Source organism: Myotis daubentonii, chromosome 21 (assembly GCF_963259705.1).
Source record: "Myotis daubentonii chromosome 21, mMyoDau2.1, whole genome shotgun sequence".
Taxonomy (NCBI): domain Eukaryota; kingdom Metazoa; phylum Chordata; class Mammalia; order Chiroptera; family Vespertilionidae; genus Myotis; species Myotis daubentonii.
In genome coordinates, this window is record NC_081860.1 from 10,348,537 (window position 1) to 10,365,519 (window position 16,983).

The 16,983-nt window shown below is 57.4% G+C and overlaps 2 protein-coding genes across 5 annotated transcripts in view; one reads left to right on the plus strand and one right to left on the minus strand.

Moving 5' to 3' along the window:
• The first annotated feature begins 78 nt into the window (after window positions 1-78).
• On the plus strand, window positions 79-4,096 carry CIB1 (calcium and integrin binding 1). Its single transcript, XM_059678081.1, has 7 exons — window positions 79-292; window positions 391-425; window positions 1,395-1,503; window positions 3,025-3,175; window positions 3,288-3,406; window positions 3,507-3,595; window positions 3,847-4,096. Exons 1-7 carry the CDS (start codon window positions 242-244, stop codon window positions 3,866-3,868), a joined length of 576 nt encoding a protein of 191 aa, XP_059534064.1. The 5' UTR covers window positions 79-241; the 3' UTR covers window positions 3,869-4,096.
• A 1,077-nt stretch (window positions 4,097-5,173) lies between these two features.
• The window catches only part of SEMA4B (semaphorin 4B), a 45,800-nt gene continuing 33,990 nt past the window's right edge, over window positions 5,174-16,983 (minus strand). For 2 of the 4 annotated variants that reach the window (XM_059678057.1, XM_059678059.1), the window contains 11 exons: window positions 16,670-16,768; window positions 16,167-16,278; window positions 15,272-15,385; window positions 14,975-15,126; window positions 12,610-12,791; window positions 12,345-12,495; window positions 10,876-11,086; window positions 10,390-10,505; window positions 9,499-9,665; window positions 7,101-7,191; window positions 5,174-6,828 (listed from right to left, as the gene is read on the minus strand). In XM_059678057.1, the coding sequence (XP_059534040.1) occupies window positions 6,103-6,828; window positions 7,101-7,191; window positions 9,499-9,665; window positions 10,390-10,505; window positions 10,876-11,086; window positions 12,345-12,495; window positions 12,610-12,791; window positions 14,975-15,126; window positions 15,272-15,385; window positions 16,167-16,278; window positions 16,670-16,768 (2,121 nt within the window). In that variant the 3' untranslated portion in view covers window positions 5,174-6,102. Of the gene's footprint in view, window positions 6,834-7,100; window positions 7,192-9,498; window positions 9,666-10,389; window positions 10,506-10,875; window positions 11,087-12,344; window positions 12,496-12,609; window positions 12,792-14,974; window positions 15,127-15,271; window positions 15,386-16,166; window positions 16,279-16,669; window positions 16,769-16,983 lie in introns of all 4 variants that reach the window. The other 2 variants (XM_059678056.1, XM_059678058.1) reach the window with 2 other exon arrangements.

A 16,983-nucleotide genomic window follows, 5' to 3' on the forward strand; every position in this document is an offset into this window, starting at 1 on the left:
TGGTCTGACCACGCCCCCTAACCACGCCCCCAGCTCACCAGGGACCGCCCAGAGCCGGGAGCGGGCGTCTGGGCCCCGCGGGGAACCTCTGGGCGCCGTAAGGAGGAGGCGGGCCCGGGGGCGGGGGCCCCCCGCAGGGGCGGTTGCCGTGGGGACGGGGCGGTGACGCGGCCGAGGGCGGAAGTGAGAAAGTTGCCGGAGTCCCGAGACGAGTTGGCGGAACTGTGCGCGCGGCGCGGCGATGGGGGGCTCGGGCAGCCGCCTGTCCAAGGAGCTGCTGGCCGAGTACCAGGTGCGCGGGCTGCGGCCCGGGGACGGGTCCCGGAGCGGGCGGCGGGGCGGGCGCGGCCTCCGGGCGGCCCGCTGACCTCGGTCCTGCCTGCCTTCCAGGACCTGACGTTCCTGACCAAGCAGGAGATCCTCCTGTAAGTGCTGTCCTGAACCTCGCCACCGGGACCCTCTAGAGACGGCTTCGGGGGGCCCCTGTCTTACCGCCGGGGAAACTGAGGCCGCCTGGAGGGAGCGGCTGAGCCGGAACCGCAGTCCCGCGCCCCAGCCCGCGAGCCCGGGCTGCGCCCCGCCCGCTCTGGGGGCCCAGCTGTGCTGTCTGCAGCCAGAGTCGGGCGCCCTTTGCCCTTGCGCTCCCCTGACTTCTGCATCACAGAACCTCCAGCCCCGGTCCGGCGGGGGCTGCTGTGGCTCTCGGCTGACCGCCGGCTGGCAAAGCCAGAGAAGCCTTGGGGAGCGTGGTTCCTTGTCCCAGCTTTACCCACATAACACAGTAACCGCTAACGCTGCTTCCGCACCTGCCCGGTGCCAAGCACGGTGCTAAACCAGCCTACGTTACCGACTTTAATCCTCCCGAGGGAGGAAGGGAGGGAGGGAGGGGACAGGGACACAGGTCCGGAGAAGTCCGGCAACTTGCCTAAGACTGTCCCATCCCCTGAAAGGATTTGAACTGGGGCGGGAACCCCCTTTCCAGCCACTTGCCAGCTTCAGGTGGCCAGGGGTTCCCTTGGCTAAAGTCATCCCAGTGGCGAGGAGGTGGGGCCGGGGAGGAGATGGCTCCGTTCAGCCTTGAGGAGCAGGAGATCCCTGGAGTTTTGCTCATCTCTCCCAGTTCATCGGAGCCAACCTCTGGCTCCGGTATAAACCCAACCTCTCCACCCCTCCGGGACCTACTGTGTGCTCAGGGCCTGGCACACAGTAGGTCCTCAGCAAATACCCATTGGGAGAACGAACTCCCAGCCTGCCCTGTCTTGAGACATAGCTCCCGTTGGCTTATCAAGCCTGGTAACTCAGACATTGTGCATCGCTTGGCGCCTCACCTGGTGTGTAACGGGTAATACACACACACGGGAAAGTGGGCCAACAGGTTCCCCTGCTTGTGCCAGAGCCCACAGGCGGTTCTGTGAGCTGCTGCCGCTGGAGCTCCGGAGCATGGAGGAGTCGCTGCAGGCGCGCGTGTCCCTGGAGCAGATCTTCAGCCTTCCAGAGCTCAAGGTGCCAGCCCCCACCCCCCCCCACCCCCCTGTCAGGTGGTCACTGTCCCATTCTGCTCTTTCCTCTGTTTAATGTGGATGTTAGGGGGCGAGGGTTTTACCCAAATCACCCAGCGGAATGATCTGGAATGGCGTTTTTCAAATCGGGATTCTAGGAACACATTCTTGGCGCGTCAAAAGAAGCTCTGTCCTTTAAGAGGAGTTGAGTTGCCCTCAAGTTTGAGATTCCCCTCTTCCAGAGGCTGATTGCCTCTCCTGAGGGCTGTGAAAATGCAGGGGGCTTGGCCTAGTGCCTGTAACACAGGTGTTTATTTTAATTAATTAATATATATTTTTATTGATTTCAGAGAGGGAGGGGAAGAGAGAGAGAGAAACATCAATGATGAGAATCATTGATCGGCTGCCTCCTGCACGCCCCCTACTGGTGATCAAACCCATAATCTGGGCATGTGCCCTTGACAGGAATCGAACCCGGGACCCTTCAGTCCACAGGCTGACGCTCTATCCATTGAGCCAAACCAGCTGGAGCTATTTATTTATTTATTTATTTATTTATTTATTTATTTATTTGTTTATTGTTAATCCTCACCCAAGAATATTTTTCCATTGAATTTTAGGGAGAGTGGAAGGGAGGGGGAGGGAGAGAGAGAAACATCGACGTGAGAGAAACACATCAATTGGTTGCCTCCTGCACAAGCCCTGACGGGCCAGGGAGAAGCCCGCAACCAAGGTTCGTGCCCTTGACCAGAATCAAACCCAGGACCCTTTGGTCCCCAGGCCGACGCTCTGTTCACTGACCCTAACGGGCTAGGGCACAACACGTGTTTAATTAAATGTTCTCTTGGCTTAGGATGCCCGCCTCTTCCTTCTCTGCCCCCAGGCCTACCTGTGGGTTAACCTCTGATTCCCAGTAGCCATCCCTGCCCCCTCCCCAGCGATGGCACTCATCCTCCTGCCTTCGGAAAAGGACTGGTCATTCTCCGCCCGAGCCTGCGCTCATGGTGCGGGTTCAGGGACTGTCCCCTCCGGTCCATGGAGGCTCTCTTCCTAGGCCAGCGATGGCGAACCTAGGACACGCGTGTCAGAGGTGACACGCGAACTCATTTTTTGGTTGATTTTTCTTTTTTTTTTTTAAACATATTTTATTGATTTTTTTACAGAGAGGAAGGGAAAGGGATAGAGAGAAACATCGATGAGAGAGAAACATCGATCAGCTGCCTCCTGCACGCCCCCTACTGGGGATGTGCCCGAAACCCAGGTACATGCCCTTGACCAGAATCGAACCTGGGACCCTTCAGTCCGCAGGCTGATGCTCTATCCACTGAGCCAAACCGGTTTTGGCTGATTTTTCTTTGTTAAATGGCATTTAAATATATAAAATAAATATCAAGAATATAAATCTTTGTTGTACTATGGTTGCAAAGATCAAAACATTTCTATCTGTGACCCGGCACCAGAGTCAAGTGAGGGTTTTTCAAAATGCTGGCAGGCGAGCTCAAAAGGTTCGCCATTGCTGTCCTAGGCCAACCCCTTCAGGGAGCGCATCTGCAGGGTCTTCTCGACCTCCCCGGCCCAAGACAGCTTGAGCTTTGAGGATTTCCTGGACCTCCTCAGCGTGTTCAGTGACACGGCAACGCCGGACATCAAGTCCCACTACGCCTTCCGCATCTTCGGTGAGGACCCGGGGGAGCCTAGGGGAGCACAGGGCCTTGGGGGGGGGGGTGTCCTTTGGGTGGGGCTGCCCGGCGCTGGGGTCAGCCATGGCTTCCCGTGTCTGCTCTGTAGATTTCGATGATGATGGAACCTTGAACAGAGAAGACCTAAGCCAGCTCGTGAACTGCCTCACGGGAGAGGGCGAGGACACGCGGCTCAGTGCTTCCGAGATGAAACAGCTCATTGACAATGTGAGCAGCTGGGCCCCGCAGGGCGGCCCTAGCCGAGCCGGGCCGGGCCGGGCCGGGGAGCCAAGGGAGGGCTTGGGCCTGACACTCTCCCTTTGCCCAGATCCTGGAAGAGTCCGACATCGACAGGGACGGGACCATCAATCTCTCCGAGTTCCAGCACGTTATTTCCCGTTCACCGGACTTCGCCAAGTATGACAGTGGTCCCGCCTGTGGCATCTGGGTCTAGGATGTTATTATGGGGGGCGGGGGAGGGTGCCAGGGAAAGCCCCCCCACCCCCGCCTCCTCTGAATATCTCAGGGTAGCTCTTCTCCCAAAGGGGACTGACAGACGCAAGACACAGCCCATTCCAAAGGGTCTTGGGGGAGAGGTGGGTACGTTTGGGTTTAGTCCTCACCCTCCTCTTCCAGCAGCGAATCAAACCCACTGTTCTCTTGTTCAGCTCCTTCAAGATCGTCCTGTGACAGGAGCTCGTTTCCCAGCCGCCGTACAATAACCTTGACGCTGCTGAGCCGTGGCCAAGGTTCCGCCTGTGCTGCCAGGGCCGGCCGAGCTGGCCCGGTGGAGCTGGCACTGCGCAGTCTTGTCCCAGGCAGGGAAGGGCGCTCCCAGTCAGTGCCTCGCCCCTTCTCACTGCCGTTGTCACCGCTCTGTGTTTCTGCTCATCAGTAATAAAGGTTAAGACGTTTTGATTCTGGGTGTGACGCTGGGAATGCTGGTTATGAGGAAGGGCTGGACTTCCAGGAGACTCCGGTTGTCCCGGGACTGACGAACTTCTGGAGAAGGGGCCAGCAGGGAGGCAGAGGGGGGCACTGAATATGAGGGGTCCGTGGGGGAGGGAACGCCCTGAATCCTGATTGTGGTGGTGATGACATGAATTTCTACAGTAACATTATAGAGCCGTTTGCCAAAAGGAAAAAGAACTTACTGTAGCCCGGCCGGCGTGGCTCAGTGGTTAAGCGTCGACCTATGAACCAGGAGGTCACGGTTTGATTCCCGGTCAAGGGCACATGTCTGGGTTGTGGGCTCGATCCCCAGTATGGGGTGTGCAGGAGGCAGCCAATCCATTATTCTCTCATTACTGATGTTTCTCTCTCTCCCTTCCTCTCTGAAATCAATTAAAAAAATATATATATATATATACACACACACACACACAGATATATATATATATATTTTAAAAAGTATTTACTGTATGAGCATTTTAAAAATAAAAAAAAGAATTTTTAAGAGTTAAATAGAAACCCTGTTCCCTGTGCCCCGACCCCTGACCAGAGTAAAAGGTTGAGATATCGGCAGACAGGCGGGCTGGCTCTGGTCCCCTGACCCCTGGCCCCTGGCAACAGGAAGTTCAGAACCCCCAGAACTCAGAAGATTAGACCAACCTCAAAAAGCAACAGTTCTTTCATTTTTTTATTTTTCATTTTTACTTTAGTAAATTGTTTTCCCCTTCTAGTTAATTTAGTCAGTTTATATCTGTTTTATTTCGTTTTGTTAATCCTCATCCATTGATTTTTAGGGAGAGTAGGAAAGAGAGAGGGAACGACAAGAGAAACATCGATGTGAGAGAAACACAGCGATTGGTTGCCTCCTGTATGAGCCCCAACCAGGGCCTGGGCCAGGGAAGAGCCTGCAACCAAGGTCCATGCCCTTGACCAGAATAGAACCCGGGACCCTTTGGTCTGCAGGCCGACACTCTATCCACTGAGCCACACCCACCGAGCCATGGCTAGGTCAACAGTCCTTTAAGAGGAAGGGCTACGATTCAATTTCAGTTCTTGAGATTTTATTTAAAATACAAAAAAACAGAACAAATGTAAAGTGCATCTGACTTAAAAAAAATATAAAACCCACATAAATTCAGGCCCTTGTGCTGGGCAGCGTCAACTCCCTTAGATCGGAGGCAGGTAAAGTGTGGGAGTGAAGGGGGACTGGGTGCCGAGACGCGCTGGGTGGATACGGGACAGGGGACACGGGTTTCAGTCTGGACAGGAAGGCGGCCAACAACAGTCTCTTCCTAGAATTCCGAGGGAAAGGTGAACATCGTCCGAACTCCTGAGCTCACGCTGCCCGCTGTCACGTGGCCACGGCCTGATACAGGCCGGAAAGGTCCAGGGGTGGCTCGAGCCCAGGCCTCGTGAGGGCCGCAGTGCCAGCGTGGCCCTCGGTCCCTGAGGTGACGGGATGGTGGCCGTAACAACTTGGCCAGTGGCCAGGCAGGACCCACGGAGCCGGAGCCGGCCCCCGGCCCAGCCGTGACGGGCCGCCTGTGGCAGTAGCATAAGGCAGAGGTTCCCAGCTCTGTCTCCACTCACCACGGTGGAGGTTTCCAAAACCCCAACCAGGGCGAGACCCCGAGGCTGGGGGCTGCGAGCTGGAGCGGCCGTACCCATGGCATCATTCTTATTTCACATTTTCAGTGGTGTTTTTTTTTTTTTTTTTACACAAAAGGCTCAGCTTACATGAGGAGCACTGCTCTGCCCACCTAGGCGGGCGCCCGCCCATCTTCCGCGGGGCCATGGCATCTGGGCTGGAGGGGCCTCACTCCTCCAACGGGGCCGGTTGAAGGGCCCCGCTACCCCGGGGGGCTGGGCACAGCACCGTGTCCAGCCAGACTCTACAAGGGCAGCGTCCAGCCAATGCCTCTGAGCATCCAGGGCGCTCCGAAGCCAGGGTGGCCTCCTCCGGAGGTCAGCTGTCACACCACCGAGTCCCGGATCTCAGAGCCCAGGCGGACCCGGGGCCGGGGGCACACCGGGGACACCTCCACGAAGCTGTCGTGGATGCTGAGCGGCCTCTTCTCGGACTCCGTGAAGACCTGCGGCCCCGGGGAGTTGTCCGACAGGGCCTGGTAGCCTCGGTGGTCCGGCGGGATGCTCGGGGGACCGACGCCGTTGAGCGGCCGGGTCTCGGGCGGCAGCACCACCGGGCGGGTCTTGGGGTGCACGCTGGCACGCTCCCCCTGCTTCAGGAAGACCTTCATGCCGTCGCGGTGCCGGTAGAGGAAGAACAGGATCAGGAGCACGATGACCAGCACGAACAGCACGCTCATCACCAGGAACTCCGTCCAATAGGACCGGCCCGCGCCCCAGCTGGCCTTGCCGTGGGCGGGCGCGCTCACCCTCGACGTGTTGATGACGACGGACCCTTTGACGCGCCGGTCTGCCGCCGTGTCCAACACCACCGGGCAGTAGTTAGCCACCAGCTGCCGGAAGCCCCCCTCCAGCGACCAGCACTGGAACACCCCCAGCTCCTGCTGGCTGCCCACCAGCAGCAGGTCCCCCGTGGGCAGCACCCGGCAGGAGGCCGAGCCATTGACGGGCTTCTCGTTGTGCAGCCAGAGCCGCGTCGCCAGGTTGGAGAGCAGGGGGCAGGCCAAGGTGTTCACCGTATTGGGCTGGAACGGGACTGGCTCACACGGCTTCTCGCCTGCGGGCAGGAGAGGCACAGATGTGGGGCCAAGGGGGCCTGGCGTGCACCACAGCCCCAGCTCACCCACCTCCCGCTGGGCAGCGCCCATCAGGCCACCGTGGCAACTCTGAGGACTCCGGGGATAGTGACTTCCACTTCCCAGGGCCTCGCCTGCAGGCTGGAGGGACGGGGACGGGAGGACAGGCATTTACTCCCGCCAGTGCCTGAATTCAGGAGCCTTCTAAGCAGCTTGGCCCCTGCCTCCCTCCATCCTCTGACGGGCACCTTACCTGCCGGTGCAGCACCCCGGGACTTGACGAAGGAAGCGTTGCAGAGGTCCCTGGCGTTAGTTCCCTCAATGTCCTGGATCCACGGCCTGAGGAACAAAGAGAGCCTGGGATAGGCCAGGGTGCCCCGTGGGCCTGCACCCCTATCCCCAGGTGCAGCCCGAAAGGCAAGGGTCCGGGGCTCAGGGACCAGCAGGCCCAGAGCAGGGGTAAAAAGCAGGCCAGCACCTCCTGTTTCCCAGTAGTTATTTCAAGTAAAAGTTACTGTAATACTCCCCTGCATTACAAAAGCAGTAAAAGCCTTAAGACACAGGAAGGACACCTGGCTGTATATAGCTGTGTGTCTGTCTGCCTCTCTCTTTTTTTTTTATCCTCACCCAAGGATGTTTATTGATTTGAGAGAGAGAGGAGGGGAGAGGGAGAGAGAGAAATATCGATTGGTTGCCTCCCGGACGCACCCTGACCAGGGATTGAACCCACCACCTTTTGGTGTACAGCAAGCATGTCAAACTCACGGCCCACAACGAATATTTTTGCAGCCCAGCCAGTATAACGGTATGTAAGAGACGTTTTAATAGAAATTTCATGACTTAATTTTTACAATATCCTGTTATACATAATCATTAATAAACGAACTACAGCGTTCGCTGATGACTGATTACTATCGTCATGTTGCATTCATTTCCCTAACGCGCCTTACGCGCAGGCGCACCATTTCTCTCCACTAATACCAGCAGCGGATATTTTAGCAGCCGATGGGCACATCGTTAGCCCTGGACTGACTTGTTTGGTGTGTCCAACAGGTAATATTTCGCTTTCGGAGAACAAGAAAAATAGGTGTATCTGCGTTACACTTATTCATTTGTGCCGTTACTCAGTGTCTGGTAAGTGAATGTTCAAGAAAAAAAATATTATTATTTTTTTTAATGTATTTTATTGATTTTTTACAGAGAAGAAGGGAGAGGGATAAAGACCAAGAAACATCGATGAGAGAGAAACATCGATCAGCTGCCTCCTGCACGCCCCCCACTGGGGATGTGCCCGAAACCAAGGTACATGCCCCTTGACCGGAATCGAACCTGGGATCCTTCAGTCTGCAGGCCGACGCTCTATCCACTGAGCCAAACTGGTTCGGCAATTTTTACTAAAATGTTCTATTATTTCATGTTAATGATCGCTCTTATTTCAGCCCTTTGTATTTTGCATGTCTCTATCGAAATAAACCTACATTTCTATGAACATGGAAGCTTTGGCTTTTTTGCGGCCACATACACTTAAACCTTGTTTATTGGGCCTGTGTGAGCCTTTGAGTTTGACAGGCTCGGTGTACAGGATGACCCTCCAACCATCTGAGCCACCCAGACGGGGCAGATAGCTGTCTCTCTCAAATCCATGCCCACACACCGACTTGTTGCATAAAATGTAACCAAGAACCTCAGAACGATTCAAACAAGGACCAAGGCTGAAAACACTGTAAAAACCAGCATCCAGGGACCATGAAAGGAGCGCGTTTGGCGTGTCCCTCCCAGTGTCCATGTGTGTAGTCACATGAGGTTTTGTGAAATAGGAAGCTGGCACTGGGGCCCCCCTGTGTGAAGCAGGGACACGACAAGAGGGGCAGGCCCTGTTTCCACTTAAAATGCATGCTGTTTTATTTTACACGTACATAGAAAAGTCTGGGAGGGTAGACATCAAATTCTCACCGTGATTCTCTCTAGGTGGTGGGTTTAGGGGTAGTTATGTTTTCATTGGGCTTATATCTACTTTCTAAGTTTTCTATACGAACATTTTATAACTCAAGTCATTTTCAAAACAACTTTTTAAAAAATGTATTATTTTGACTAGGCCACTTCAAATAATTTTTTTCTTTTTTAAACAAGGACACTACAAATGGGGCAGGTCCTGATTTCACTTAAAATACGTCAACCTATGAACCAGGAAGTCACAATTCGATTCCGGGACAAGGGCACATGCCCGGATTGTGGGCTCGATCCCCAGTGTGGGGCGTGGAGGAGGCAGCCAATCAATGATTCGCTCTCATCACTGATGTTTCTATCTCTCTCTCCCTCTCCCTTCCTCTCTGAAATCAATAAAAATCCATAATAATAAAAGTGCAATATGCTAATTAGACCGGACGCCTTTGGGGCTGTGAGGGAAGCCCAGGTCCCAGGTGCCAGAGAGAAGCCAGTGCCGGCAGCCGGGAGAAGGAAGGCCTACTCTTGCTGGAATTTTGTGCATCGGGCCTCTAGTATTTAAAAAGTAATAATTACACCAAGAGAGTGGACGCAAACGGAGCTGTGCGGGGGGGGGGGGGGGGGGGATTCTCAGAGAGCCCGGGGAAGGCGCTCTGAGGCCTCGCACAGGGATGGACGGGGGAAGGCCTTCAGGACTCTCACCTGGAGGTCGCCTCTGGGCGGTAGAGGCTGAGGCGACGGCACCTGTTGCCGCTCCAAGCGCAGTAGGGGTCCCGGGCCAGGAGGCAGTCCCCGCAGCTCCGGTACAGGTCGCAGTTGGCCACGGGCACCTGGACTACACCCGAGTATGAGGCTGCGTACACCAGTCCCTGCACAGACACGGGGATCAGAGGCAGGCACAGCGGCCCGGGCCACCACCCACAGCCACCCCTGGCTCGCGTGCCCAACCTGAGCCACTCCCCCAGGGCCTCCTCCCATGCCCCTGGGCACCCACTTTCTTCTTTTTTATTTTTTTTATTTTTTATTTTTTAAATATATTTTATTGATTTTTTACAGAGAGGAAGGGAGACAGATAGAGAGTTAGAAACATCGATGGGAGAGAAACATCGATCAGCTGCCTCCTGCACATCTCCCACTGAAGATGTGCCCGCAACCCAGGTACATGCCCTTGACCGGAATCGAACCTGGGACCCTTCAGTCCGCAGGCCGACGCTCTATCCACTGAGCCAAACCGGTTTCGGCTCTTCTTTATTTTTTTAATTAATTTATTTTTAAATCCTCTCCACCCAAGGATATTTTTCCATTGATTTTTAGAGAGAGTGGGAGGGGGAGAGACAGAGAGAGAGAAACATCGAAGTGAGAGAGACACATCAATTGGTTGCCTCCTGCACGTACCCAGACCAGGGCCCAGGCGGGGAGGGGCCTGCAACCAAAGTACATGCCCTTGACTGGAATCGAACTCGAGACTTCAGTCTGTAGGCCGATGCTCTATCCACTGAGCCAGACAGGCTAGGGCCCGGGCACTCACTTTCTAACAGCTTATCAGCAGAGGGGCACCCCACGTGCGCTGACCGGCCTCTGCCGCCTGCTTACCCGGTTGGGGTCCAGGAGCAGGTTCTGCACGGGCTGCCCCGGCGAGAAGATCTGGAGTTCCTCAATGACGTGCACGCTGGAGCCCACGTCCACCGCCTTGTGCAGCCGGCCATCCTCTGCAGCAAGAACAGTGCTCAGGCCCTGGGCGGAGCCTGTGCCCACGCGCCCCGCCCTCAGCCACGCCCCAGCCTAGACCACGCCCCCGGGCCGCGGCAATGCCCCGCCCTCGACCACGCCCCCAACACAGACCACGCCCGCCCCTCGACCACGCCCCCAGGCCTGGGCCCTGCCCCGCCCTAGGCCCCGCCCCAGCCTAGACCACGCCCCAGCCTAGACCACGCCCCGGGCCTGGGCCCTGCCCCGCCCTCGACCACGCCCCAGCCTAGACCACGCCCCCGGGCCTGGGCCCTGCCCCGCCCCTCGGCCACGCCCCCAACATAGACCACGCCCCTGGCCTCCGCGACCAGCCTGGCTGCAGATACTCACTGGTGCCCAGGAAGAGGACGTCGTAGGTGCGGTGCAGGCCCGCCACGCGGTGCACGGTCACGCGCTGGTAGCGGGCCTGCGGCTGCAGCAGCAGCAGGCGGCTGCGGACCTGCCCGTCCATCAGGAAGTGGTCCTTGAGGAAGTTCAGCACACGGTCGGGGAGCTGCAGGGACGAGTTGATCCTTCTCTCCCGGGTGCTGTTGGTGATGCACTGAAGGAGAAGGTGGCGGCGTGAGGCCAGCGACACATGGGACAGGAGGGGGTCCCCGCAGATCCCGCCGGGGCGGCAGGGCGTACGCCCACCCTCGGAAGCCATGGCATGTCACTAGCAGGTCTGTGGAGCCACAGGGCAAAGCCCAGGCTGTGGGCACCCAAGGGCCCCGCTGGCCAGTGTCCCTGTTGTGATGCTCCCAGCCCCTCCCCCAGGCCTCGAGCAGCACAACCACACCGCCTGCTCTGTGAGCATCCTAGTGGGGGGGCATGAGGTGCCCACAGTTAGGGCCTGATTCTCTCTGCAAGAGCCCTGAGACTTGGTACCCAGGAGTGACCCTCCTCCGATGAGGCTCGAGGGCTGGGGATGAGCACCCAGTAGGGCAATGCTGAGATGTGCTCCACACGCCCATGTCCTGGCTCAGGTCTGCCCTGGGGAAGCCCCTCAGGCTGGAAGGAAAGGAGAAGGAACTCTAGCCCGGCCGGCGTGGCTCAGTGATTGAGCATCGACCTATGAACCAGGAGGTCACGGTTCGATTCCCATTCAGGGCACAGCCCAGGTTGAAGGCTCGATCCCCAGTGTGGGGCGTGCAGGAGGCAGCCGATCCATGATTCTCTCTCATCACTGATGTCTCTCTCTCTCTCTCTCTCTCTCTCTTCCTTTGAAATCAATAAAATATATATATATATTTTAAATATATTTTATTGATTTTTTACAGAGAGGAAGGGAGAGAGATAGAGAGTTAGAAACATCGATGAGAGAGAAACATCGATCAGTTGCCTCCTGCACACCTCCCACTGGGGATGTGCCCGCAACCCAGGTACATGCCCTTGACCGGAATCGAACCCGGGACCCTTCAGTCCGCAGGCCGACGCTCTATCCACTGAGCCAAACCGGCTTCGGCAAAAAATATATTTTTTTAAAAAGAAGAAAACTCTTTCTTGGGGCCTGGCCATTTATTACTCAAATAAATCAGGCGCTCACAGCCCAGGGGGAGGCCCCGTGAGCACACAAGTACAAAGGTGCTGTGAGTGCCCTGATGGGGGCACACCTCCCCTCCCCTCACCCCCCACAGCCTGGAAGGCATTCAACAGTCACGGTCCCATCTAACCCAGTGGGACAAGCAGGCCTGGGCTTCTGTCCCCACTTCGAAGATGAGAAAACAGCCGTGACAGACTTCGAGAAACCAAGTGACCCCAGCCTGGGAGAGGCCCCCATCTCCCGGGCCCCCCCGCCCAGTGCAGGGAGCAGTGCTCACCGAGCCGGGCCGGGGCGTGGGCACCTCGTAGGCCACGGTGTACCACTGCAGCGTCTCCCGGTTCACCGCCTTGTAGAAGCCGTCGAAGGCCCTCTGCACGTCCCTCATGCTGAAGACACAGACGGCAGAGCCCTCCGTGGTCCCTCTGTGCCTACACAAGAAGTGGCGTTAACCCGAGAGCCGGGGCTCAGGGTGAGGCGGGCTCCCGGGTCCAGCCCCAGCCGCCCCTCACCCTCCCAGCCCCAGCCAGGTCCGGGGGACCTACCACTGGGACGTGAAGACCCCGTAGAAGAGGGTGTCACGCCAGTCCTCGGGGCCGGGGCTCAGCGTGAACACGTCCTGCAGCACGTTGAACGGGAAGCCGTCGCCGGGCCGCAAGCACAGCAGCTGGGCCTTCAGGAAGGACGTCCAGCGCTGCTGCAGGATCCGCCCGCCGCCCTCGTCTCCCTGCGGGAGGCAGAGAGGCCGCTCAGGCACTGAGGTGGGGGGCGGGGGCTCCTCACTGCCCCCTCCCCTACAGTAGCTGAGACGGACAGCAGGGAGGACGGGCAAGCCACAGCCAGGCCTGAGCTCCACTGAAAATCAAGAACAGCCACCCCGGCCTGCGTGGCTCAGTGGTTGAGCATCAACCTAGGAACCAGGTCACGGTTCGATTCCCGGTCAAGGGCACATGCCCGGGTTGCGGGCTCGATCCCCAGTAGGGGGCGTGCAGGAGGCAGCCGATCCATGATTCTCTCTCATCATTGATGTTTCTATCTCTCTTTCCCTTTCCCTTCCTCTTGGAAATCAACAAAAATATATCTTTTAAAAAAAGAAAAAATTGCCCGACCGGCGTGGCTCAGTAGTTGAGCATCGACCTGTGGACTCAAGGGTCCCAGCTTCGATTCCTGGTCAAGGGCACATGCCCGGGTTGCGGGATCGATCCCCAGTAGGGGGCGTGCAGGAGGCAGCCGATACATGATTCTCTCTCATGGATGTCTCTCTCTCTCTCTCTCTCTCTCTCTCTCTCTCCCTTTCCCTTTCTTTCTCTCTAAACAAATCAATAAAAAATAAAATAAAAAAAGATCAAGAACACCTGGAGGCAAAGTGCAGGTGCATCAGCCGGCTAAGTGGACACCAGTGCTTTGCTTTCTGGGAAATTCCACCAAAAAGGACCAAGGGGAGTCTCCCTACAAACATGGACACAGGTCACGGCTTCCAGCTGAAGAAGTGCGTTTACAGTGCAAGTCGTGTTTGCGAACAGTCTTTTTTGTTGCTGTTGTTTTAATATAAAATTTTTATTGATTTCAGAGAGGAAGGAAGAGGGAGAGAGAGAGATAGAAATATCAACGATGAGAGAGAATCACTGATCGGCTGCCTCCAGCACGCCCCCCACTGGGGATCGAGCCCGCAACCGGGATATGTGCCCTTGACTATAACTGAACCGTGACCTCCTGGTTCCTAGGTCAACACTCAACCACTGAGCCACACAGGCCAGGCTGTAAATAGTTTTTTTGCAATATAAATATATGTATTTACACATATGCAAAAAAAAAAAGATTAGCAAGGAACCTTCTAGAAAGTTAAAAATGGTCACTTCTTATGATGGGGCGATAGGAATCTATACTAATAAAAGGGTAATATGCTACTTAGACCACACGTCCTTCTGGACAAATCCATGGTGGCAGGGCCAAGGCAGAGGCAGTTAGGGGTAATCAGGCCAGCAGGGGAGAGCAGTTAGGGCGATGAGGCCAGCAGGGGAGAACAGTTAGGGCAGCCGTGGGCAAACTAAGGCCCGCGGGCCGGATCCAGCCTGTTTGAAATGAATAAAACTAAAAAAAAAAAGACCATACCCTTTTATGTCATGATGTTTACTTTGAATTTATATTAGTTCACACAAACACTCCATCCATGCTTTTGTTCCGGCCCTCCGGTCCAGTTTAAGAACCCATTGTGGCCCTCGAGTCAAAAAGTTTGCCCACCCCTGAGTTAGGGGGATCAGGCCAGCAGGGGAGAGCAGTTAGGGGGATCAGGCAGACAGGCACACAAGCGGTTAGGAGCCCGTGGTCTCAGATTGTGAGAGGGATGTCTGACTGCCGGTTTAGGCCTGATTCCTCAGGGGGCAGTCGGACATCCCCCGAGGGGTCCTGGATTGGAGAGGGTGCAGGCAGGGCTGAGGGACACCCCCGCCCCCCGCGAACGAATTTCGTGTACCGGGCCTCTAGTATAACATAATATTCAACCACATGCCTAAAAGCTTTATGTGGATTAATTTAGTCCACACGACAACCTGAGTCAGGTGTGGTTCTTGCTCCCATTGCACACACCCAGGAGCTGTAACTGAGCAGGTGGGGGGTGTGCCCAGGTTCACACGACCAGCAGGGGCTGGCTGAGCAGCAGGCAGCCTGGCGCCAGAGGCTCGCCTCTGTACCGCGATGCTATGCTGCCTCTCTATCGTGTGATATCTGTGTGCGAGTTCCTGTTCTGTAGTTCGCATAAGAGAAAACAATACGAGGTATTTTGATGTAAAGGCCGTGAGCTAAGCCGTTCTTCCCGGAGGACAAGAGAAGGTCACAGAAGCAGGACCTCCTGGCCTTTCCTGACCCCGGACCGGGGGAGCCTTTGGGGGCTCTGGGGGGCCCCCCCCTCACCTTACAGATGCGGGCGATGCGGGACACGATGGTGTTCTCAAAAAACTCAAACTCCTGGCCGGTCTCGCTGAAGAAAAAGTAGATCTTGTCATCGTCCCCTTGCAAGCTGCCCCGGCTCTCGGGAATGTAGGCCGAAGCCACAAACGCTGGGTCTGTGGGAGCCGGCAAGGAACACAGAGTCAGCCCAGGAATCCCGAACAGTCGAGACTCTGTTCTCAGGCCCTGGGGGGGCGGGGGGGGGGCACCCTTCCCAGGGCCCCTGGGCCTGCCCATGGGTGGGCGGTGGGAGGGCTTCACCTTGGAGCCAGTTGAGGGAGCCCTCGGTCTTGATGGGGCGGCGGCTCTGGCTCCGGGAGATGGCCGGGTCATTCCCCTGGAAGTTGCCGACTGTCCCAGTATAGAGCTCGCCATCTGCCAAGAAAACATTCCCATGGGAACAGCCTCTCGGCGGGGCCTCCTCCCCCCACACAGGCCTGCAATGACCCCAGCCCTGCCCACTTCACTTGGGGTGCACAGAGGAGGGAGCAGGAATTGGGAGCAGGAACTGGGGTGCACAGAGGAGGGAGCAGGAATTGGGAGCAGGAACTGGGGTGCACAGAGGAGGGAGCAGGAATTGGGAGCAGGAACTGGGGTGCACAGAGGAGGGAGCAGGAACCGGGAGCAGGAACTGGGGTGCACAGAGGAGGGAGCAGGAACCGGGAGCAGGAACTGGGGTGCGCAGAGGAGGGAGCAGGAATTGGGAGCAGGAACTGGGGTGCGCAGAGGAGGGAGCAGGAATTGGGAGCAGGAACTGGGGTGCACAGAGGAGGGAGCAGGAACCGGGAGCAGGAACTGGGGTGCACAGAGGAGGGAGCAGGAACCGGGAGCAGGAACTGGGGTGCGCAGAGGAGGGAGCAGGAATTGGGAGCAGGAACTGGGGTGCGCAGAGGAGGGAGCAGGAACCGGGAGCAGGAACTGGGGTGCACAGAGGAGGGAGCAGGAACCGGGAGCAGGAACTGGGGTGCACAGAGGAGGGAGCAGGAACCGGGAGCAGGAACTGGGGTGCACTGAGGAGGGAGCAGGAACCGGGAGCAGGAACTGGGGTGCACAGAGGAGGGAGCAGGAACCCCAGGGCAGCCCAAGGTCACACCTGCACATCACCCCCCGCCCCCCGATGGAGCCTCAACAAGGCCATCCTGCCCCCAATACTCACCAACCATTAGGGCCGTGGACTTGAAATTGGGGTCAAAGGGGCAACGGCCCTTGCCATCTTCCAGGAGGACATTCCCCGCCTTGTCCTGTGCCAGCGTGAAGTTCTCCACACTCTGCGGGGGAGCAGACGGGGGGCTCAGGGGCACACCAGGGCAGGGGTGGGCTCCGCAGGAAAGGCGGGGGATGCTGGGAAGGGCAACTCGGAGGGGGTGGGGGCAGAGGTCAGACAGGCCGTCCTCCCCATCCTAGGGCTCAGGGCACAGTGACCTCTGCGGTGGGCGCCAGAAGTCCCAGGTGGCAGAGGGGATCTACAGGGCGTGCGCTGGGGGTCAGCCAGGACCGTGGCGCCTGGGCGATTGCATGTGCTCCTCCTTCAGCTGGGGCTGGGCCACGGGCTCCTGGAGCCCAGGGGTACCAAGGAGCCTCGCTGGGACCTGCCCTTCGCCAGGGGCCGAAATCGGGGAGATTCGGGGCCTGCGGGGGGCGGGGGGAACGGGCACTCACGATGTAGGCGCAGAGCGGGCTGAAGGCGCCGGTGCCGCAGGTGAACAGGTGGCTGCTGTTGAGTGACAGGAGGATCTTGATGTAGTTCTGACAGTCGCGCTGGGGGAAGAGGGGCAGGATGTCAGGCTCCAGCCAGCCGCCAGGGGGCACCACCGAGACCCAAGGCCAGGACTCGGGGTGAGGCCTCAGATCTGGACCCGACTGAGCCCACCAAGGACCACAAGTGTGTGTAGGTGGGACCTCGGGGCTCAGCCAGCTCTGTGGCCGGCAGCCTTTAGTTCCGTCTGGGGTGAGGCACGGAAATGCCTCCTCTT